Raw genomic sequence first — 25,473 nt, 5'->3', positions numbered from 1 at the left:
GATAATTCGTCCAAAGTCCTTGATTAAATTCGACATTTGCCCAATACCTATAATCATTAATCCTGCGAGAGCCTGAAAGCATCAATTACAGGGACTCACGTTAACACATTAAAAAAATTACCTTAGATCTTAGATTACCATTAGGGACACCTGATGTGGTAATTAAAATACGTTAGTATAGAAATCCTTAAAAGATAGTAAATTAGGATTAACAAAAGATAATCCTAATTAAAATATGTTAGGATCGTGAGATATCCTAAAAATATAATAAATTAGGATTAATAAATGATATCATAATAGAAGATATGATCGTTAGATATCCTTAAAAGATAGAAAGTTAGGTTAATAAAATATATAAGAAAGGTTTTTCTCAAAGAAAAAGGATTCTTAAAAGTTACCCAAAATCGCAAAATCTAAAAACTTGTGAGCTCACAAACATTACGTTGAAGTTTTCAAAACCTCATGTATTCCTAGGAGGTTGTGAGATGGAAGCCTACACTCCCAGAAGCAACAACTGATGGAGGAAGCAGCTAAAAAACCCATGTAGTTTAACGTTCATGTCTATCTGTTAGGACACCTCTCTGTAAAAGGAACCCTAGAAATCCGATATAACGTTTTATCTATAAATAATATAGATGTTTATGTTACATATTTTGTTTTGTATTGTTCAATATATGTTCAAGGACTGAGAACCAACATCCCTACGTCACACTGCTTGGCGTTTCCGCCAACGGCCAGGCAGGGTGTGACAACATTGAAAGATTATACCTAGTTGCTATGTTGGGCTACCATGGGATAACATAGAACCTAGTCGTTATGCTGGCCAAACTTGAGGATAATCATTGTACTTAGGTGTTACTCTCCTCTACTATCCTTTCAAAGAATATCAACACCATGATATATATATATATATATATATATATATATATATATATATATATATATATATATATATATATATCAGTAGAATTATGTAAGAGAATCATATTAAAGGAAAACTAAATGGAAGAATAATAAGATCAATAATCATACTTTAAGGTTAAACAAAACAGTTGTTAAATGAGTATCAATATTCATCCTTTAGCCGATTAAGTTTAGCTAACCCCTGGCCTATAGTCGTTAAATCTTAAGTCAGCGACAAAGGTATGTATAGATCTATACGAGATTGACACCCCCGCCTCTAGTTGCTGGCTACAACCCTTGACGGTAAAGTCACAGCATGCATAGCTTTCTAAACTACATCACAACGTCCGATGAAGATTTGGGGTAGGGCAAATATCAAGTCAAAATCTTGATTATACAAACTCATTGTAACATTGTCCATCAACCTTAATTAATTAAACTACCTAGAGGGAACGCCTTGAAAGTAGTCATATTATGAAAAGATAAGAAAAAGGGATAATAATTTATAAAAGAAAGGTTATAAGATAAGTACAAAAGGAGTAATATATCCTAGGAAAACAAGATATAAAGAATAGAAATCTGTTAAAAAGAAACGACAAAACTATTGTAAAAGTATAAAACCATAAAAACATGTGAACTCACAAACATTATGTTGAACTTTTCAAAACCCTTGTATTCTCATGGAAATGAGTAGGAGAGGTAGTGGAGTGTTAAAGGAAATCATCACGTGGTTGATGGAAGTTTTATTTGTTCCTTTATTGTTTAGTCTATGATTAGGAAGTTTGCTTGGATATCAAAGAATATAACCCTTTATTAGTAATGAATAAAAGAAATGTTTGCATTATATTTCCGTGTATTGTTCAATATACCTGCCTCCATGATCCAACGTCCTAACATCGCACTGCTCGGCATTTTCGCCGTCGGTCGTGGGTGTGACATCCTACATAAATCTGATGTAGGAACTTATTATTGTTTGAAATTTGTTCCTCGGAAACAACACAAAAAACTTGATATACTCTATACAGTCTAATAAAATAAACCTATTTAATGTAGAAATCTAGTTTTAAATATATAAACCTAACAAATATAAAAATACTTTCCTCACTAGGTAGCGTACCTAATAACTAATAGTATAACTAAAGTAAGTACGTGTGTCGAACACAAGGAGAACACAAGTGTACCGATGGATAGGAATCAACATAATAATAAAATAAAATAAGATAATATGAATTATTATAAACTAAATAATATAAGAACTCAAGTATAAGTAAATAGATAGATATATAAATATATAGATAATAGTAGTTGTATTTTTTAATAGATTTCGATTCACTAATGATTATGTTTTATTCATAAGAAGTGCAATAAAAACTTATAGATATTCACCGATTTATAAATTAATTAAATCCAATCTATATTCATTAATTATATGTTTCTAAGTATCTACTAGCAGGGATAGCCTTCGTAGATCCATTCTATTAAGATCGTATTATGAAAGACTCAATTGGTATGATCAGTCATAGGGTTAATGGAAACTTCTCAAATTGCATAACTCAATAGTACAATCATGACGATTAAATCAATATTATTATGCTTAAATTAGGGATGTATCCACTAGATGGATCTGTCTACACCTCAATTGGTAAAGTTCTGATCTCCTACTTGTTAATGAAATTATTGATTCAAGTAACAAAATTCAAACCTAATCTTAGATCAAACAATCAGCTAAATAAACATAATAACACTGTTATTAACACACTTGGATCCTTAATGAAGTAATCATAGTAAATTGAACATCTACTAGAACTCTTTTAATGAATCAAAACATAATCATAATCAAATCATCTACATCTAAACAAAACTATTAGGACTTAGCCCATAATCTAAACTAAAAGCCTTACACAATACTCCAATCAGTCTTTCTGCTTCAGATCTTGATTTGTTCTATAAACTAGGGTTTCTAATAACCTCTTTCCCCATATTGGCCATTTCCAGTTTTTCTTCTAGAAATTATATGCATGTTCTATAGGATATATCCTATGGGAAAAATTACGATCCCATATATAGCCTTCCATATCCGACTTATTTTGTCGTGCGATTACATAAATCGTAGTGAAACTTCAATTTTTAGTAGTTTCTTTAGAATCTTCGATTTCTTTATAATATTCTTCATACAAATTTCAAATTGTTTTCCTTAGCTCTTAATCCAAGAAAATATGCTCTAATCTTTCCCTTTTAGCATCTACTTCATCACATGGTCATTTTTTGCTACAAAACATAAATATATAACTATTAAGTATATGTTGCCCATTTTTAACATTAAAAACATTCATAAAAGTATATGAAATGTCCTTCAAAATCTGTATAAATGAGGAGACATCAACATGATCATCAAGAAACTTGTGGTCAGGAGTGTACTTTATCGGTCGTGTGAAGTGCAATGTCCTTTCTGGTGACCTTGAATGTGTAAGTGGGTTGGTACCATACCCCATTAAAGAGCTTTATCAGTAATACTTTTTGATGCCAAAGTTAGGTTAAATGTTCGAATTATGATGTGAGTTGTGAGATGATATTGTCTTGTCGTTCTTTAGGTATATATTAAGAGTGCTTTCTAGGATGGGTTGTCCTTGTAGAGTGTGTGACCGGGAAGTACCGTGATTATCAGCTAGCTTTATTTTACTAGGTAAATTTGATGATCCTTTTTACTTTTATATTATTTATTTGAGATATTTGTCCTTAACAAATGTTGAGCCACTTTTTCTGGGAATGTGTCTTCGAGTAGTTAATATCGGCCTTTGTTCGAGAACTATGATTTTGTGTGATTTCTCGATAGTATCTTGCTATGTCATATATGGTTGTCTGGTTATCCAATTATCTAGGTGAAGGGTATATAATTTCCAGGTACACTATGTGGGGACCCATTAATAGACAATTTAAATTTAAGGGTTAAAAGAAAATAAAGAAGTGTGCGGTGCAAATGACAGAAAAATCTACATTATTTATAATCCTAATCGAAGATGTCCATATATGATTTAATGATATTTTTGTAAATTGGTAAAATTTTGTGATTTACTTATAAGCACCATAATAATATGGTAAGTTTATGATTATCCAAAAAAATTATTATGAGAGTTTTTTTTTCAATCCAAAGCTTTTTCAATTTAATTATAAATTTAAAAGCTTTCGTTAGAAGAGTTTTTGCGCAATATTTTGTTCATTTATATGTGTTTTTTATTATCAGATAAGTTTTGTGGAAACAACTTCATTATAGAGGAAATATTTATATATTCTTGTTTTCTTGATTCGATGCTTATATAGCACAAAAAACATATTCAAAAAATTTTCTTAGGTTGGGTGTTATATTTATCTTTCACCTTTCAACCTTTTTAGGTCACCTTCCAACTAGAACTAGTAAATATTGACACACTAGAGTCTGTGGGTTAGGTTCATCTGAGCTTGTGCTTAAGGAAAACCAACCGTATTATGTAAATGTCTATGATATATTTTTTTACGTTACACGTAGATCTAATAAGTATGTTAAGTTGCATGAAAATCCAACAAAGTAATCAATTGTCAAATTTGAGAATGTAGCATCAGTGAAAATATAGCGTCAAAATCATAATATCGTCAAAAATATAAATACATAACAAACGGTAGTATCAATACAATACACATAATAGACCTCGGATCTTCACTTATAAAACAAAAATCGACTTACAACTTTCTGTATACATACTTTACTAGGTATATTGTCATTTGATGGCAATTTAAAGAATACAAAGTCTCTAACCATTACATTTATTGACTAGTCATTCTTGTTTCTGTAAGATTAACTTCACGATCAAGATTTACAGATATAGCTTTTTCTTTTTCCTTCAAGTCATCAAGATAATGTTGATAGATATAAGAGACAAACCCCCAAATAGCTAACAACATGGAGACCGCCTTCACCCCATTCATCTTTTCATCAAAAAACACGACTGCCAAAATGGGCACAATTGGGATACCTAAAGTACTAATAACATTTGAAAAAAGAGATGAAACCTCAAAGATCAAGCCAATATAACCAACCGTGAAAACTTGCCATGAGACAGCTGTTCCTACAAGATTTATTATATACGAAGCCTGTCCAGACTCAAAATCCCACATTTCCTCCTTTATATCCTTCCATTCACCACTAGCAAATAGTCCCATGAGAATTACAAGAGTTGCTATCAAGCTTTGATACACGGTTATATCAAATACCACCTTATAGCTTGTAGATTTCAATATCTTTTGAAGTGCGAGTTGTGTTATTGAAAGCATCAAACCCCACCCTACACAATCAAAACATAATTTTTATATTGAACTGCATGTCACCACAATCAAGGTTGAAGCATGTGAGATTCGAACATGGGTCAACTCCATTTTGGATACTTAATTCCCAAGTCATTACCACAACTCACTATACCACCTTAATTAATGGTTAAATTCATGGTTATATATGCAAAATTTATTAAATATATAGTAACCAGGTTTTAACCTATTACAATCTAAATACATAATCTTTTCAATGAAAACTTTAAATAACTTTCATCTTTTTATCATTATTGTGAAATTGTGTATCTTTTTGTTTACATGTTAATGAAGATTCATATTTTTTATATGGTGATGATATGGCTTAAGTTGTTGCTATATAATGTGGACATATTGTGCAAGACTAATGAAAAACTTTCATTTCATAATTTTCATCTTTTTTGAGATTCATAAATTATTCTGATGTTTAAAATCTTGTGAAATGTTTCTAGTGATGTTAGTGATATTTTCCCTTAAAATTCTATCGTCTTCAAGTAGTTATTATTTTATAAAATTGTTTCAGTAAGTTTTTCACAACATATGTCCAAAATAAACAAGTTGAAGAAACGTCATTTCTACACCATTACTATAGGAAACAATATAATGAAAATTCATAAAAATGTAACCAAATATTATATAAAACTCCACAAGAATATAATTTGATAGGTTAAACTTTTTCTAAAATATGTCTATTGTTCAATTAACATCTCTTATTAATGGTTTAAGGAAGACGTTACCTGCAGAGGCAGCGATTGTGCATACAAAACCAATGATATACTTGCTTCTTGATATTTTCCCGGTCTCTTTAGAATCACTCTGAAACACAAGTAGCATAGACGAAAAACTAAGAAGAACAAGCGAATTAGCTATGAACGGAGTGAACTTCTGTCCATTAAGGAAGTATGAAAACAAGGCATTGAAAGCGAGTTGACTCGTACAGATCAACGAATACGTGGAAACTGGCAAAAAATTGAGTCCAAAAGAATACAACATACAATTTCCAGCCAAGAATATACCGAGAGTTGTATACAGAATCACAAGGGTAGTCCAAGAAGATTTTCCAGTGACTTGGTGGTGATGCTCCAATGGTGTTTTTGAAGGTGAAAATAAGAAGATAAAAGGTAACATAAGTGGAAATCCAACAGTTTGAACAAGTGTTGCCATCCATTTACTATTTCCACCATTGATGAAGTAAAGTCTTCCCAACATTGTTGCGGCTGATTGACCGGAGAGTACAAACATGGTGAACACTACTATCTGTATCCACCACTTGTACTGTATAAACCTTGAGGAACCTCTTCCACCATCTAATTGATTTTCTTGTGATGTATAAACTATAATGATTAAGTAGAAAGAGTTTAATTAGATGTAGAATCACAAAATGAAATATGTTCATGTAAATTTAACCATTAATGCAAGATCTACAAGGCCATTTGTAATTATATCTAATTGTTTCATAGATGTGTATCGCACCCAACATAGGAAAACTCTAGATTAACTCATACTTGAACTTCACAAACGAGGTTCAAGATAAACATTATCCTTACATTATAGTCCTTGAGTAGATTCTGATGTCTAGAGTATACGGTATATTTAGATGTTAATCTTTATTAATTTTCATGTTATTGTATGAGGAACATTTTATTATAATATTGTTTAATAATAAAAAGTTGATTACTTTTATCAATCATTTAAAATTCTTATTATTAATGTTTTTTCTTTCAACTACATCGTATTATATTTTCTAATTATAATATTTGAAATAAAGTAATAAAGTGGTAAGATTTTGATAATAATAATTATTTTTATAACTATATTTATTGTAATTTTATCATATTTAATATATTAAAATTATCATACATAATTAATGTTAATTATAACATAGATAGAGTAAATTATATAAATGGTCATTGTAGTTTAGGATAATATGTATGGTTAGTTCTTAACTTTTTTCAATCAAAAGCTAGCATAAAATGGTCATTGTTGTTAGGATAGTGTATATGGTTAGTTCTTAACCCTTTTTCACTCAGAAGCTCCTTATAGTATTTTTTTTGTTTGTTGCAATTTGGACTTCAGCTATATATGATAGGATTATTTTACCCTTATGATGTATTTTTACATTTTAATTATTTTGTTATTAATATATATATATATATATATATATATATATATATATATATACACACACACACCTTATCCGTTTCCTCTATTCTCCATAGTCAATAGACATGTCTCTTTCTCTCGATTATCTCTCTCTTCTTCACCCCATAATTTGTCGGTGTTTTTAGCCGCTAACGATTTCTATGGTCAACATATCCACTACTTTTGCAGATCAAGTCACGTCTCACCAACACCCTCACACCTGTCTCTCATATATATCTTGCATGAGAAGCTTACTGTCACCATACATTTAATGACTTAGATCTATTTTTAACACACTTACAATGGGGTAAAGTGATATCTTATGCATCGCGACAGTTGAAGCCCCATGAGTTGAACTATCAGACCCATGATTTACAGTTAGTACCTATCATTCAATCCTTAAAGATATGTAGGAATAATTTGTAAAAGACAAAATGCCAACTATACGTTCCTCAAAACATTTTACAATATCTACTTACCTAGAAAGAATTAAATATGAGGCAGGGATAGTGGATGTAACTACATAAATATTATGATTGTGAAATTACATATCATCCCAACAAGGATAACATAATGGTGGATGATTTGAGTAGAAAAGATATGAAGTAAAAGAGGCAGGTTAAGGCCCTAGGAATTGAAGTAATATCATCCATTGTTTAAGTGATGAAAGTGGCACAAGAAAATGCAAGAAAAAAATAAAAAACTTGAGGAAAGCAAAAATTAGGGAAAATTGAATTTTTTTAAAAGGAATCACATTAATTAAAAACATTAAGGGTCGGATATAGGTGGCTATTATTAGGGACATAAGAAAGATTCTACTTGATGAGGCGTATGAATCTGGATACTAAATACACCCCGACAACAAGAATGTAGACGGATTTGAAACCATATTACAAATGATCGACAATAAAATTTGACATTATGAAGTACAAAAGTTCTTATTTGACTTTCTCCTTAGTCAAAATCGAGAATCAATAGCTTTATTCTAATAAAGAACCACTTGAAGTGATGGAATGGAAATGGGAAAAATCACCATGGATTTTCTGACAAAACTTACAAAAACTAAGAAGGGATATGAAATGATTTGGGTGTTATGCACAGGTTAACCAAGAGTGTACTTCCCCTTCGAAAAGAGAAGCACGGCCCATGGAAACATTTGTGAAACTATATGTAAAAAAAGTAGCATAGAGACAAGGTGTACCTTTGTCCATTGTGTCAGACATAGATTGTCATTTCACTTTAAATTTTTGGAGGAGTATGCAAGAGGAGAAATATTTGTGTTTGAGTACTTCTTACCATCCTCAAACGAAAATTCAAAGTGAAGGAATAATTCAGAGTTTAGAGGATATGTTGAGATCTTGTTTGTTGGAAATTTAGGAAGTTGGGCTAAGCGTGTCCTATTGATTGAATTCTCTTACAACAACAACAACTAGAAGTCAATGATTAACATGCGACTGTATGAAGCTTTATATGGATGTAAGTGTATATTTCCAACTTCTTTGTTACAAGCTTGCGAGAAAGTATTGATGGGGTCTAACTTGATTCATGAGACAAGTAAGAAGGAAGAAATAACTAAAGAAAGAATGTTAGCAGTTCAGATTCAACAAAATAGTTATGTGAGCATTAAAAGTCACCTGATGAAATTTGAATTACGTGATCAACTATTATTGAATGTATCACCATGGAGCGAATTGATCTGTTTTAAAACGAAGAGAAGTTGAATCTACTATATATCGGATTGTTGAATGTGTTAGAGAGATTTAAGGAACAAGATTATTGTTTGGAGTTATTTCAAGAGCAAGATGTGATTCATAATAAATTTCATGTGTGGTATATTAGGAAATGGTTGGGTAATAAGGAGGGTTTATAAATATTAGAGGAAATTCAAATCGAGATTAAATGCGTAATTGAGGAACATTAAGAGATTGTGGAAAGAAAAGTAAAGATGCTAAGAATAAAGATGATTCACTTGATATAGTTAAATAGATAAACTCATTAGGACTTAACCTCACATCGGAGACTGAATTGGGGATGAAGAAAAGATAGATGTGCCTCTTTTTTATCCAACGATTTGGATGACAAAAACGTCATGAGGGGGGGGGGGGTAATTGTAACTTCGTGTTTTAGGGGTTAGTCCAAACTTTATTTAAGCAGATAGAAATAATTAATAAAAACAATTAGATAATAAATTTTAACAGTTTTAATCATATTATTGATAAATAAAAAAATAATATAAGAGTGTGAACTTTGAGTAAAAATGTAGATGAAGGAACCAAAACTATCAAATATTCATACTTGAAGGGTAACTTTGACTAAGTCTTGATCATATTGTCATGAATATGAATATATGGGACAAATTTGTTAAAATAATAAGTTTCATTAAAAAGAATTGGTCAAATAGTGTCTATTTTAGAAAATACAAAACATAAGGCTCAATTGTGAAATATATATTGATTGTATTTAGCCTAGTTAAGGACAATCCGTCCATTTAGGAAGAGAAACAAAACTTGGTGTAAGGAAATCTCCCATAGATGAATTATCATGCTTCAATGGTGATCTAAAGTGAACTTGTTAAAGAATAAGCTAGGGTTTGAAGATAAGAGTCCATCATAAAGATTAAAAGGTCGAAATTATTCTTTTTCTAGCTAAATCTTGATCTAAGGTTTAGATTTGACTCCAGATCCAAAAAGAGGTCTTCATATGATATCAATAGTCGAATATAGTGTTATTTCTTACATTTGAACTCTAAACCACATGGAATCTTTTAACATCCATGTTTCCAGGTATTTCATTTATGGCTTAAAAATAAAAAAAATAAAAAAAAATAAAAAAAAACTTGCAATTTCAGTCATTACGCGGGGTGTACCCTATAGGTACGCTGAGTGTAAATAATTCAGGAGGGATGTGGGTTCATCGAGTACGTCGAGCGTACATGATGAGTATGAAGGGTGTACTCATGCAGATTTTAATACTAAATTTTAGGTTCGAGCCCCTATTTAGAGGACCTTAAGTCCTCTAAGCCTCCCTTATCACTAACCCCTACCCCTAGAGCTTAAAGATCGAAACCCTAGTTCTGTAGAGCAATTTTTAAGCCTTTTTGGTGTGTTTTAGTGTATCTTGAAGAAGGAGAAGGTTGAGCTTGAGGAGTTGTTGAAGCCAAGTTTGTAGATCCAGAGTCTCTATTGCATTTCCCAGCTTCAAGAGGTATAAAGTTCGAATCTTGCTCATTTATATGATATATCTCATTAGATCCTTGTTTTTCTTAATCTTTTGTCCCATAACTTTGTGTCTTGTGAGAATAAGTTACTCCAGACCTTAGGGTGGCTAGTTTACGTTGTCTCAGAGGTTGTTTAGACATAAAAATGGATTCTTGGTTCTTCCATGCAAAGGATTTTGTTCATTAAGTGAGGTTAGAAAGTTAGGGTTTAACTTAGAGCTTCTTATGGCCATATAAGGGCATAAAGTCATCAAATTTATCATTCAAAATGTTCATTAGGACTAGATCTAAGCCCTTGATGACTTGCCTTTACGAATTAAGAGCTTAATATAGGAAGCACTTATCAACCTATTACTTGGGGCGTAATCTGAGCTACGCCCAACGCAGCTCATAAATGGCCCATCCTTCGTGAGTGAACACTATGCCCAACATAGAGATGGTAGTACGGAGCACTTAAATCCCTTGAATTGACTATTGAATTTTCTTGACCAGTTGACTTTTGGTCAATTCGGAAGGGCTGAGGACTTGGAAGGGAAAAATGGTCTTTTGCCCAAATAAGATCTTACTATGGTATTTGGACTTGCGTTCTTGGGGAATTTTCTTGATTACTAATTTAGGGTTGGTGTGGATATATTTAGTAGGAGAGACTTCAACACAAACAACCCGAGAGAGTGAGATATGTTCATTGGTCAGTTGAGGTGAGTCTCTCCACTGTACTTGTGGGTCGAAGGCAACAATGTCAGCCCACTTCATTATATTGTAGAATTATCTTCATGACATTTGCTGATATGTCTGTATGTGCTTGTTGTCTTTGTGACTCTTGCTAGTAATATTTTATGTTTAGCTGTAGGGGTGAAATAGACCCAGTACCGGTTGAAAGATACCGAAGGATTTGAAATAGACTCAGGGGGTGAAATAGACCCAGTACCAGTTGAAAGATACCGAAGGAGTTGAAATAGACTCAGGGGGTGAAATAGACCCAGTTCCAGTTGAAAGATACCGAAGGAGTTGAAATAGACTCAGTGCTAAAACAGGCCCAGTTTAGTTCCTAACTAATATGTATGTTTTGTATATGGTATTTTGGGGGAAAGTCACGAAACTTTGTGTTTAAATTTTAGTGATGGTTTTGCTAGTTTTAAAAATAAATTTTTTATATGGTATTTTTGGGACGTTACAAGTTGGTATGAGAGCCTTGGTTTGAGGGATTCGGGTAAACTCTTGGGTGTGTCTGAACTCAAACTAAGGAATTGGTAATCTTTTGAAAGTAAATGAATTTTCTCAATATATTTTTATAAAGAAAAAGGGTGTGATGCGTGCAATTAGCCGAGCTCAATTAAATATTTCCCTAAAATACCCATACATGTTATTGTTTCAAGTATATGTATATGTGTATATCATGCTAGATAAGGGATAAGGATCTACTCAGAATCGCATGGTAGGATGATAGGAGAGATGTGTTTGTATGTCAGTTACAGAGGATTAGATGGAGTGGCCTGATTAGGTAGTGCACTGGTTTAGAACTCAATGCTCGAATGCCACTTACTTTGTGCTTTTAGGGACTCCACTGGTGTCAGCTAATTACTAAGAAAATATGTTAGATGGAGTGGCCTGATTAGGTAGTGCACAGTTATATGAGCCTCTAGAACTCCATGTTAATATATATTTCGAGATGATCAAGAAAGGTATCATTGAGTTGATGGAGGAGCATTTCCTTGCCTTTAGTGCCGAGTTAGCTACTAGACAATACGGAGCCCGCACTCTCTCCGACAATGATTTCAGGGGATGTGGGGTATTAGAGTTCGTTGGGGTAAAGGACCCCATTGTCGCTAGGCGATGGATAGCAGACATGGAGTGTGGATAGATGACTAGCATATGCCCTGAGGGGTCAAAGGTAAGGTTAGTTGCAGGCTGTCTGAGGGAGCGAGCCCAGGACTAGTGGGAAGAGGTTGGATATGCTTTGGGAGCACCAGCTATTAAGGCCATGACCTGGCCAGAATATGTGACCCAGTTTCAAGTAGAGTTTGCATCGGCTGTTGACGTGCAACAGCTAGCGAAGGAGTTCTAGGACATGCGTCAGACGACTGAGACTGTCGTAGAGATCACAGCCAAGTTTCGACAGAGAGATTTATTGGTGCCCCGGTATGTTGCAGACGAGGAGATGAAGAAGACCTGGAACCACGACATTCTAAGAGTAGATATCCGGGAGTTTGTTAGTTATTCAACATGTCAGACATTGAAGGACATGATATCCAAGGCCTGTGAACGGGAGATCGATTTGGAGCACATCATAAAGAGGAAGGCAATGCACGTACAGACGGCTAGGGGTTCAGCGAGGAAACCCAAGGTTACTGATTCAAGATCGAGGGGCCAACAGGGTCGGGCCGTTGTGGTAAGTGCGGTAGGATGCATGACAGGATTTGCAAGGCAGTGGTTCAAGCTGATATAAGTATGGCAAGACAAGGCACTTCAGCAGGGATTCCACTGCCACGACCACCACTACCCACACTTAAGGAATGATCTGATTTCATTGCAATCAGAGGGGCCACAAGAAGGCCAATTACTTGAGTTTACAGTAGGAGCGGTTGCAGCATCCACTCCGACAACATTAACGATCACAAATGGTCGGGAGGGCAAGACGACGACCCCTGTAGTGAAGAGCAGGGCTTTTCAACTGACGGCTGAGGAGGCGGATGCGACTCCTGACATAGTTAAGGGTATATTTTCCATTTGTTTATGCTCTTTCATTATTGTGTATGCTTATGTTTCATATCGTAATGTTTAGGGATGTTCTTAGTGAACAGATTGCCTGCTCTGGTTCTTTTTTATTCGGGCGTTACTCGATCGTTTGTATCTCTTGCACTCAACAAGTGATTTGGTGATGCTCAAGGGGAGCTGTATTATCCGTTGGAGATGGAGATCGCCTATGATCGTTCAAGGAGAGTATCGAGGGTTTATCTAGGTTGTACCCTTGAGCTTTTCTGAGAGAGATACCCGATTGATTTGGTTCCTATTCCTTTGTGCGAGAGCAAGGTCGTTGTGGGGATGGACTAGTAGAGCCCTAATGGGGCGATGATCGATTGCGAGCAACAGTTAGTTTGGGTTCAAACCCCAAGTGGGGGAGACCTAGTTATTCATGGCGAGGGTGCTCAACAAGGACCAGCTCTCTGTTCGGCTGCGAGGGCTATGAGCTATCTTCAGCAGGGTTGTTCTGGTTTCGTGGCTTATGTGTTGGACACCTAATAGGGGGAAGAAGTTGGTTGATAATGTGCCAATCGTCCATGAGTATCCCAATGTGTTCCCAGAAGATTTATTAGGAGTGCCTCCGGAGAGGCAAGTTGAATTCCATGCAGATCTGGTTCCAGGTGCGGCTCCGATATCTAAGGAACCTTATCGGTTAGCATCTCCAGAGATGAAGGATTTGACTATGCAGCTGTAGAAGCTACTAGAAAAAGGGTTTATCAGACCAAGTAGTTCACCCTGGGGAGAACTGATACTGTTTGTGAAGAATAAGGATGGTTCCCATAGGATGTACATCGACTACAAGGGAGTTGAACAAGTTAACGATGAGGAGCCGTTATCCACTCACGAGAATCGATGATTTGTTCGATCAGCTTCACAGTACATCTTGGTTCTCCAAGATAAATCTACGTTTGGGATATCACTAGATCAGGTTCAAAGAGGAAGAAATGTTGAAGACTGCTTTTAGGACTTATTATGGTCATTACGAGTTCGTGGTAATGCCTTTTGGGCTTACCAATGCTCCAGTCGCATTCCTGGATCTCATGAACCACGTGTGTAGACTGATGTTGGATCGGTTAGTTATTATATTTATTGATGATATTTTGGTCTACTCTAAGACCAAGGAGTAGCATGAGGATCATCTGCGAGAGGTAGTGGAGACTCTGGGAGGAAGAGGCTTTATGCCAAGTTCTCCCAGTACGAATTTTGGTTGCACAAGGTGAATTTTTTGGGGCATCTTGTCAATGAGAGAGGGATATTGGTTGACCCGGCCAAGATCGAGGTTGTGATGCAGTGGGAGGTTCCAAAATCCCCATATGAGATTCAGAGCTGCTTGGGTTTAGTGGAATATTATCGCAGGTTCATCGAGAATTTCTCCCATTGACCAAGTTGACGAAGAAGACAATTACTTTCCATTGGGGGACTGAGTAGCAGGCGGCTTTTAAGACCCTGAAGTAGAGATTGTTCGAGGCTATGATCATAACTCTACCCAAGGGTATTGATGACTTTGTGGTTTATTGTGATGGATCGATCATAGGATTGGGTGCAATGCTTATGCAGCGGGGCCATGTGATCGCCTATGCATCGTGGCAGCTGAAGCCGCATTAGGCGAATTACCCTATGCATAATCTGGAGCTGGAGGCGGTGGTTTTCGGCCTCAATATTTAGCGGTATTACCTCTATAGGTTTCGTTATACCATCTACACAGATCACAAGAGCTTCAGGTACTTGATAGGTCAACCAAATTTGAATATGAGGCAGTGCAGGTGGTTGGATGTAGTTAAGGATTATGTTTGTGAGATCCTTTATCACCCCAGAAAGGCCAACATGGTGGTCGATGCGCTGAGTCATAAGGTGAAGAGCGCACCTATTTAAGATCTATGTTTGAGGATGATAGTGATTACCCCATTATTGGAGCGGATTCGCGAGGCTCAGGTGGAGGCCATAAAAGAGGAGCATTGCAAGAGTAAGCGCATTGTGGGGAAGGTGTCCTATTTTAATTACGAAAATAGGGGACAGTTGACCTTATCCCAGAGGATTTGGGTTCCATATTAGGATGGTGTACGACAGGTACTGATGGAGGAGGCACATAAGTCGAAGTTCTCTAGTCATTTAGGTGCGACGAAAATGTACAGAGACCTCTGACCCGATTATTGGTGGCCCTAAATGAACCGGGATGTGGATTGATATGTGGAGAGGCTCCTCACTTGCAGGAAATTCAAGGCCAAACATTAGCAACCTCATGTCAAGATGGAGTCGTTGGGTGTTCGCGTCTGGAAATGGGAAAAGATCACGATGTTTTTAATCACAAAGCGACCGTAGACAGCACCAGGGGTGGATTCGATTTGGTTCATCGTGGATCGATTTACCAAGAGTGCGCATTTTATTTCCATTTAGGAGAGCATCTCTGTAGAGAAATTGGAAAATGTATACATCCGCGAAGTGGTGGCACGTTATGGGGTTCTAGTCTCAATGGTATTGGATCGGGATGTTAGGTCCACTTTCAGGTTCTGGAGGAGATTTCATAAGGAGTTGGGCACTCTTCTGCACTTCAGAATGACTTTTCATCCATATACTGATGGACAGAGTGAGCGAACTATCCAGACCTTGGAGGATATGCTTCGGGCTTGTGTGTTGGATTTTGGCAGTAGTTGGGATATCTTCCTTTGGCTGAGTTTTCTTACAACAAAAGCTACCATGCCAATATTGATCGACCTCCTTTTTAAGATGCTCTACGGGAGGAAGTTTTGGACCCCAATTTATTATAGCGAGGTCGGTTAGTAAGTCATGGGTAGCACGGAGGTGGTGCTCCGGACTACCGAGTTGATTCAATAGGTGTGCGAGATATTGCAGACTACGCAAAGTCGACAGAAGAGTTATAAAGATAGATACTGATTCAATTTGGAGTTTTAGGTCGGAGATATGGTACTCCTGAAGGTGCCACCTTGGAAAAGTATCATCCGGTTCAAGAGGCGGGGTAAGTTGGGCCCCAAATATATTGGTCCTTTCAGGGTTATTGCTCGGGTGGGTAGGGTTGCATATCGTTTGGAACTGCCCGAGGAGCTTAGTCAGATTCACATCATTTTTCACATCTATCAGCTACGAAGTGTTTGGTTGATGACTCTGCAATAGTGCCATTTGAGGACATATAGGTAGATGAGCGCCTGAACTACATAGAGATACCAGTGGCGATCCTCGATAGGAAGATGAATACTTTGCGAAAAAGGAGGTATGTTTAGTGAAGGTGCAATTGTAGCACTGGAAAGGCTCTGATTGGACATGGGAGCCTAAGGATGAGATGAGGGAGCATTATCCAGAATTGTTTGCAGCGGCGGACTTCGAGGATGAAGTTTAATTCAAGTGGGGGAGAACTGTAACACCCGTGTTTCCAAGTATTTCATTTATGGCTTAAAACATCTTAATTTAAGAGGGATGTGGGTTTCGTCGAGTACGTCGGGCATACGTGATGAGTACGCAGAGTGTACTCATGTTGACTTCAAACCCTAAATTTTAGGGTTGCCCCTATTTAAAGGACCTTAAGTCCTCTAAGCCTCCCTTATCACCAACCTCTACCCCCTCGAGCTTAAAGATCGACACCCTAGTTCCTTAGAGCAATTTTTGAGTGTTTCTAGTGTGTTTTGTGTATCTTGAAGAAGGAGAAGGTTGAGCTTGAAGAGTTATTGAAGCCAAGCTTGTAGATCCAGAGTCTCTATTACATTTCCCAGCTTCATGAGGTATAAAGTTTGAATCTTGCTCACGTATATGATAGATATCATTAAATCCTTGTTTTTCTCAATCTTTTGTCCCATAACTTTGTGTCTTGTGAGTAGAAGTTACTCCACACCTTAGGGAAGCTAGTTTATGTTGTCTCTGAGGTTGTTTAGACATAAAAATGGATTCTTGGTTACTACATTTCTTCCATACAAAGGATTTTGGTCATTAAGTGAGGTTAGAAAGTTAGGGTTTGAGTTGGAGCTTCTTATGGCCATGGAAGGGCATAAAGTCATCAACTTTATCATTCCAAACATTCATTGGGACTATATTTGAGCACTTGATGACTTGCCTTTACGAATTAAGAGCTTAATATGGAAAGCACTTATCAGCCCATTACGCGGAGCGTAATCTACTCAACGTAGCTCATGATTGGCTTGTCCTTCCTGAGTGAACACTACGCCCAACGTAGAGAGGGTAGTACGCAATGTGTAAGTCCCTTGCGTTGACCGTCGACTTTTCTTGACCAGTTGACTTTTGGTCAACTGTGAAGGGCGGGGGACTTGGAAGGGCAAAATGGTCTTTTGCTCAAATAAGAGCTTACTTTGGTATTGGGACTTTATGAGTTGGGGAATTTTCTTGATTACTAATTTAGGGATGCTTAGAATATATTTAGTAGGAGAGACTTGAACACTGACCGCCCGAGAGAGTGAGATATGTTTATTGTTCAGTTGAGGTGAGTCTCTCCACTATACTTGTGGGTCGAAGGCATAAATTTCGGTCCACTAGATTATATGTTAGAAGAATATTTGTCTTCGTGACATTTGCTGATATGCCTGTATGTGCTTGTTGTCTTTGTGACTCTTGCTAGTAATATTGTATGTTTAGCTGTAGGAGGTGAAATAGACACAATACCGGTTGAAAGATACCGAAGGTGAAATAGACCCGGTACCGGTTAAAAGATACCGAAGGAGTTGAAATAGAATCAGGGGTGAAATAGACTCAATACTGGTTGAAAGATACATACCAAAGGAGTTGAAATAAACTCAGGGGTGAAATAGATCGAGTTTAGTTCCTAGCTGATATGTATGTTTTGTATATGGTATTTCAGGGGAAACTCGCTAAACTTTGTGCTTACAGTTTTGTGTTTATGGTTTCAAGAACTTCCAGTTCGAAAAGGAAAGGATTTGGCATGATCGCGACGCATCCACCAGTATTCCATATTTTTATGATTTGACTTACACTCTGATGATTATTTTATATATTATCACATTTTGATGGATTTTGAATGAATGAATGATGGTTTTGCTACTTTTATAATAAAAATCTTCATATGGTATTTTTGGGACGTTACAAATCTAATCCTCATTGATTATGGTGGATTTTGGTCAATATTAGGGGTTACATAATCTTCATCCATGATGGAATCATCTGTGGCTTATTTGATCGACTTTGATGACTAAATTTTATTTGTTTAAATGATTTAATAACAACCTCAAGTTGGTATATCAAAGAACACCCTGAATTTTATCATTTGGGTTCACTCATGGGCATAAGCTTCATCTAGAGCTTCCATTGAAAACTATGAGATTTTGGAGATCAACTAATGTTCTAAATCAACCTTGATGTGAATTACTATAAAATAAAACACAAGATCAACTGGAAATTGGAACTGATGATTGGTTTTTGTTGACAATCGAATGGGAAGAGTAAGTTAAAGTTGAAATATTGCAAACTAGGTAATAACCAATTCCAACCTACTAACATCTTCGAATCAAGCATTCCATGAACCAATAAGATGTTTATGAACTCATTAAGATGTTCTGAACTTAAATATGAGCATACTAAGTAACTAGAATAATTTTTGGTGATGGTGGAAGTCATTAAGAGCTTCTTAGTAATCATTTCATAATGTCTACATGATCTCCCCTAATGCTCTTGTTATGTCTAAATGAACTAATCAACAAGTTGTAATTAGGAAATAATAGATTAATATTATTAATTATCTTAAAAGGTGCAAAAATACTTAAAAACTACTCTCTCTCCCTCTCTCTCTCTCTCTCTCTCTATATATATATATATATATATATATATATATATATATATATATATACACACACATATATAATTATTAGAAGAATTGAGTTTAAATGTGAAACCAATTGTGAAAAATTCTAACTTGGTCTTGAGTCACTTGCTTTGCATCCAATAACTTCCATTAACAACATATATGTGTATTATGAAAACTAAGAGTATAAAAATAGTTAAAAAGTATAGAAGTTTAATAAGCAATACTTTGGTCAATATGTAATCTTGGCTCACGTGATTAAGAAGTATTGAAGTTTAAGAAGCAATGAGTATTAACTAACAGAGCATCAATAGTGAGTAACTAATGAATACATGTCCCTACAACAAAAAAATGATGATTTTATGAAATGATGTACGATTAAATATTTTGCCAACTTGCTTTCTATGTGAAATATTATATATATATATATATATATATATATATATATATATATATATATATATATATATATATATATCAATGTGTACACTCATGAAATTATATTTTCTAAGATGTCGTTTTGTAGATTACATGACTATTCATGCTAGGATGAGAATCACTTGAGTTTGTTCGATCTAAAAGTTTGTGGTAGTTGACTATATTGATGTTGTATAACCAAAAGTTTCAAATTAACTTAGTTATCATACTTTAAACACCGCCTCACTTGTATGCAAGGCTAGGTACCGTGTATGTGGATATATGAGTGGGCACATATCCTAGCTTTGAGTTTAGCATTCTTGAAAATGTTAGGAGGTAAGGATGCCTTTACTTGGATACTCTCACACGATGATGATGTGAGGCACTTCTTGCTTTGACTCATTGATTTGTTAGGTTGGACATATGAGATTGATTTAAGAATAGGTTATAGCATATTGCATTGCATCTACTGTTTTGATGACTAATATTTCAATATTTTTATTTTCACTAAATGATGAACAATGATTATGACTTTCCTCGAGCATAACTATTTAAGAGCTTTCAATGAGTTAAACACTTTCTAACCATATATGGTTAAACTCTCAACTTTTATCAAAGGTATTACAAATAATTTGGGGATTTCTCACTATTTAAGAGTTTTCAATGAGAAATCCCCAAATTATTTGTAATACCTTTGATAAAAGTTGAGAGTCATGATTATGACATTCCTCGAGAATAACTATTTAAGAGTTTTCACTAAATGTTCCTACTTATATGAGTCAAATGATCAAATGACTGTACCAATTCCTCGAATTCCAAAATATGAAATTCTAATATTACTCACTAGATATTCGTAATGTCTAGTTTATATCTTGATATATGTTCATGTGATAATAGCGACAAAATACTCTGATGGAAGCTTGGACTTTTAGAAAATCATGTTGTTGTGTGATTACTTAAACTATGTTTTGATGTTGTGATTGATAACCTCTCTTAAAGTTCTTTTAAATTGTCTATTTTTTTGTGAACAATGATTATAAGACCATATTTGTTAGCATTAATTAAAGATTTTTAAAAAGATTTAAACTAATTAAACCAAAAGAAGAGGTGTTTCACAAAAACTATTCAGTGGTAATTAGAGCTATAATAACGAAACCTATGTGAAGGTCGAAGTATATATGCATATTATACAAGTTTATTTGTATCGTTACCTTGTTCCATTCAAGTGAACAATTTTCATTATTTTGTTGAGATTCTCAGATTTTCACGAAACCCATGTCAAGATACAAGTTGTATGATTTCATATGTGTTTGTAGCCGTTTCTTGAGATTTCCACATAGAAAATAATCAAGTCCACGTGAATGTATAACCTTTTATTGCATCCCGTACATGCAATAATGAATTATTGGACAAGATCTAACCATCCAAGATCATGGGCCTTATACGTTATAAATTACTATGGGGTGTTTGGCACTACTTTTGTAAATTTTTATTGGGTTTTTTGAAAAGTTAGGTATTCTGATATTTAAAAAAAAATGTTTTTTTTTTCTTAAATTGTTAGTCCTAACCAAACATTTTTGTAGCTAATTATTTTTTTTAAAAAGCTAATATCCCAAATACCCTTATGTATAACTTTCAATACAAAGTACAATTTATTATTGGATTGCTCCGTCGATTAGTCTCATATATTAATTAAACAAGAAATCAAATATCATTTGATCTTTTGTTTTTATCCATATTTCTACTCTTAGGATTAAGGTAATGTCAAAATCAAGATATAAAATTAAAAAAATAATAATAATAATTAATGGATTTCACATGCTATTGTTTTGTATAAGCAAGAAGCATCTCCTTGTCTTTATTTGGTTGTCCTAAACACTTAAATCAACCTTTATAAAGGTTGTTAAGTGATAAGATCCCAACCACACACCGAGCGCTAACATAAATCATCGTGAGATTCCTTCCATAAAATAAAACACGAACACACAAAATGTATGGAGTTAATTATATTTTATCTATTATTTAATTATGATTAAGGAAAATTTTATTAATGATATTAAGAAATCAAAGCAGATAAAAACATATTAAATCTACAAATTATAATTTTAAAATGTTTTATGAGAAATATAAGTTAGATTTTAATAAAATAAACATTTCTTACCTAAGATTATAAATTAACAAAACTAAATAACTTATATTTTATTAAAATATATTAGATTTTAATAAAATAAAATAAGCAGCATTTTGTCCGATTAACAAATTACTTTATTTTTTTGAAATACAGAAAGTTAATTATATTCGACTCAAATAAAACAAAACTAGTAATAACTATGGTCCTCCTATCTGTAGTATTAAACAAATCGTGTATTGAAATAAAAAAAAAAATGCAAAATTTTGGACCAGCATCAATTAATCATTTAATGATCTAGGTGAAGTATGTTGATTTGACAAAATGTTTATTTTTAAATTTAATAATATTTAAGTTTGGCCCCTTAACTTGATTGAAAGGTTCAAAAAAAGGCCTTATCTTTTGTAATTTATATTTTTAAACTCTTATTTATATTTATAAGAATATAAGAATATTAACAAATAGAAAATTAATATATTGATATTATTTACTGTACTCATAGAAAAATCACGTAATTATCCAAAATGATACCAAACCCGGATATTCTAGGTGTTTGTTTGATATTTAATAAATTGATGAAAAAAATATTTTTGAAATAAAAAAGATGTTAATCAATATTTATTATAAAATACTTTTAAAAATAGCTATATTGGTTTCTTCTATTCGTACCCTTATAATATCACACGATAAATTAGAATTCTTTTTTAAACGGCAGCTTGAATCAATTAAAAAATATAGTAATATTTGAAAGAAAAATGTGTTGATACATATTCACCAAAACATTATATATATATATATATATATATATATATATATATATATATATATATATATATATATATATATAAATTATCTTATAACAGAAAAAATGATTTACAAGGATATCTAATTGTAGCTTTTTTTTTTTCATATTTTGTCACTTTTTGCATTGTATTTTGTTGACCATTATGTTTTTATTTTATGTTCATATCATGCCCTTACCATCGGTCATAATTGTAGTAGGTTAAGCCCCAAATGGAATATACATGGCATCTAAGTGACACATGAGATTTGAAAAATGACTTAAGAGGGTATTCAACTTATCACTTTTGTTCAAATTTGATCATCTTTTATATACACAATTAATCATAAATTCTCATTTTGTATTAAATTACACAACATTAAAAATGTTTGATTAGCTTATTGAAATAAAGCTTGTTTCTTAAAAGTAGGGTATTAATCGATAACATCACATGATAAAAATATACAACACGAAACGAAATTTGGATGAAATTGAAATTTGAAGTCGTGTATGTTTCGTGTTCCTGACATGTATAAAAAAACACGAGGTCTCAAACTTTGGCATGAAATTGACACAATAATCAAATACGTTTGTTGTGTTTTATAATATTAATTATGAATTAAATAAATTAAAAGTTTGATTTATTTTATCTTTATCATGTTTGCCGTGTTGATTGTTTTTATTATGTTTTAATTGGATTGTTTTCTTGTTAGTAAAACAATATATAATATTGTGTCTTGTCGTGTTTGTGCTCTATAAAAAACTACCGTGTTAATTAAAAACATGACACAACTGTCTTATTATAATTTTTTTTTATGATTATCATGTTTGAGGGATATCGTATTTAATGTGGGTTTGATTATAACAACTGTGTTCATCGATTTGAATAGATGAAACTGGTAATACGGTTAGTCCGCATCATAAAGGTATAATATGAATACAAAATGAGAGTTTAATGGTCAATATTGTGCAAAAAAGAAGAAATTGATTAAATTTGAAGAAAATTGACAGTTGGTTATCCTCTTAAGTTATTTTCTCAATGCCATGTAGATAGAATATGTATGTCAATCGGATGTTAACTTACTACAACCGGCCGTAAGGACATAATTCGAACATAAAATAAGAACTTTATAAGTAATAGTGTACAAAAAAAAGGCCATATATATATATATATATATATATATATATATATATATATATATATATATATATATATATATATAGAAAATAACCACATACCGTTTCGCGAAAGACACAGGGACACGCAGTCGATTATCTATAAATTTTGTGTCAGGTAGAGAGCATTTTTGTAGTTTTTTTTTAACATATGGAGTTTTTCTCTAAAAAAACTGCACAAAGACCTTTTCTATAATTTTTTGTTATTTGTTTTCTACATGCCAACATACAAAAACCTTAAACTAATTGACTATTTTGTAAAAAAAAAAAAAAAAAAAAAAAAAAAAAAAAAAAAAAAACTTTATAGGGGCGTTTTCTGTACAACACAAAATTATAAGGACCGAATCTTACAAAATACTAAACTTTTGTGGCAAAACTCCAAAAACATAAAAGGATACTATTCATTGAAATTAATATAATATGATATGATTTAGATGGGGTATATCTTAAAATAAAGATGTAAATATGAAAATCTTAATAAAAAAGAAAAAAAAATTCATCAAGTAAAAGCAAATCACTAGAGTTTCTTGATAGTCAATTTTCGTTAATATGCAAGTTTTACACCCTGTTGTGCTAGTCATATTGCATGATTGCTATGAATTTGACACTCATTGATTTTCCCTTCACAAACTCTCCTAATTTATTTAACTCTCCTAGTTTATTTACTACCATGCCAAAAAGATAATAAAAATTGTGCACATGATGTCAAATATTATGTACAACTTTTCCTAAACAAGGTACAAGTCACTATTGCATAAATTTTGCTAGAGAAAAGAGGCAACAGTTATAATTATGAAGTGTTCAAACTTAAGAGTGTACTTACCAATGGTATTTGTTGCCTGTTCTTCAGCTTCCTTCATTGCTTTAATGGAATAAGGGGAGAGTGCAGAGCGAGAGCTAGAAAAATGGGAAATAGAGTTTTGGGTTTATGAGAGCGCTATCTCGAATGCATTCAACAATCACCATCACCATCATGTGTGAATATATATAGTATAGGGGTATTTATTGCCACACCTAACTTTCTTTTAAATCCAGCCTACAATTCAAATTATAGCCTATAAACTAACTAACACGTGAAAAAAAAAGTCAAAACAAAAAAAACTATTAACATAATTTCAGCCATTACGATCTTAACCAATATATTTAAATTTGTTTGTAAGGTCTTGGGTTTACAATATACATTATAACGTGATAATTTGATGTCGATTAAGATATTAATATTGAGTAATTTTAACTTTTTGAACATTAATCATAATTTTTATTGACGCAAACCATAAAAATTATGAAAAAAAACATCTTAATTACAAAAAAATAAGATAATTATGGTATACAACTATAGACTTAAGATCACAAACGGAATATATCATAAGTGTAATATAGCTGATTTGAAATGAAGTCATGAAGTGATGATGGTCTATAAGGATTTTGCAACTTGCAATATTCGATTCAACTTGATTAGAAAAAAAAAATATTAGGTTCGACTATATAATAAAACTGTAGAGATGAGATCGGATCGTATTAAGATCTTAAGATCCTAGTCGGGATCCTAAGATCTCACTAAAGTTTTTGTTTCAGATAGATCCTTGTGAGATCGGTATTGTTTTTGGTTTGCAAGATCATAAATTCGTAAGATATTAAGATTAAGATTGCGATCAGGATCTTAACAACCATGGTTTCAACTACCATATTTTCATAAACAAGAATATATTTAATGAATTTCACTTGTAGCCCTTTAATTTACGTTTATACATGATTTTACTCTTTTATATTTTATAAGTTTATTATTCTATTAAGGTAATATTGATCTATTAAAGAAAACTATGTAACACTTATAATAATTTACGTCATTAAATTGC

The 25,473-nt window shown here is 33.4% G+C and overlaps 1 protein-coding gene across 1 annotated transcript; it reads right to left on the bottom strand.

The window, feature by feature from the left end:
- Positions 1-4,527: 4,527 nt before the first annotated feature.
- On the bottom strand, positions 4,528-24,572 carry LOC145163012 (putative purine permease 10). The gene is made up of 3 exons (XM_079081950.1): positions 24,441-24,572; positions 5,976-6,572; positions 4,528-5,219 (listed from the first exon to the last, which is right to left on the bottom strand). The coding sequence occupies exons 1-3, from the start codon at positions 24,475-24,477 to the stop codon at positions 4,702-4,704; spliced, it is 1,152 nt and encodes a 383-aa protein (XP_078938076.1). The 5' UTR covers positions 24,478-24,572; the 3' UTR covers positions 4,528-4,701.
- Between the last annotated feature and the right edge of the window lie 901 nt (positions 24,573-25,473).

Source organism: Lactuca virosa, chromosome 1 (genome assembly GCF_052849685.1).
Source record: "Lactuca virosa cultivar CGN04683 chromosome 1, Lactuca_virosa_CGN04683_v6, whole genome shotgun sequence".
In the NCBI taxonomy this organism is placed as follows: Eukaryota; Viridiplantae; Streptophyta; class Magnoliopsida; order Asterales; family Asteraceae; genus Lactuca; species Lactuca virosa.
Note: the sequence above shows the minus strand (reverse complement) of the source record. Positions and strands in the feature narration are given on the sequence as shown.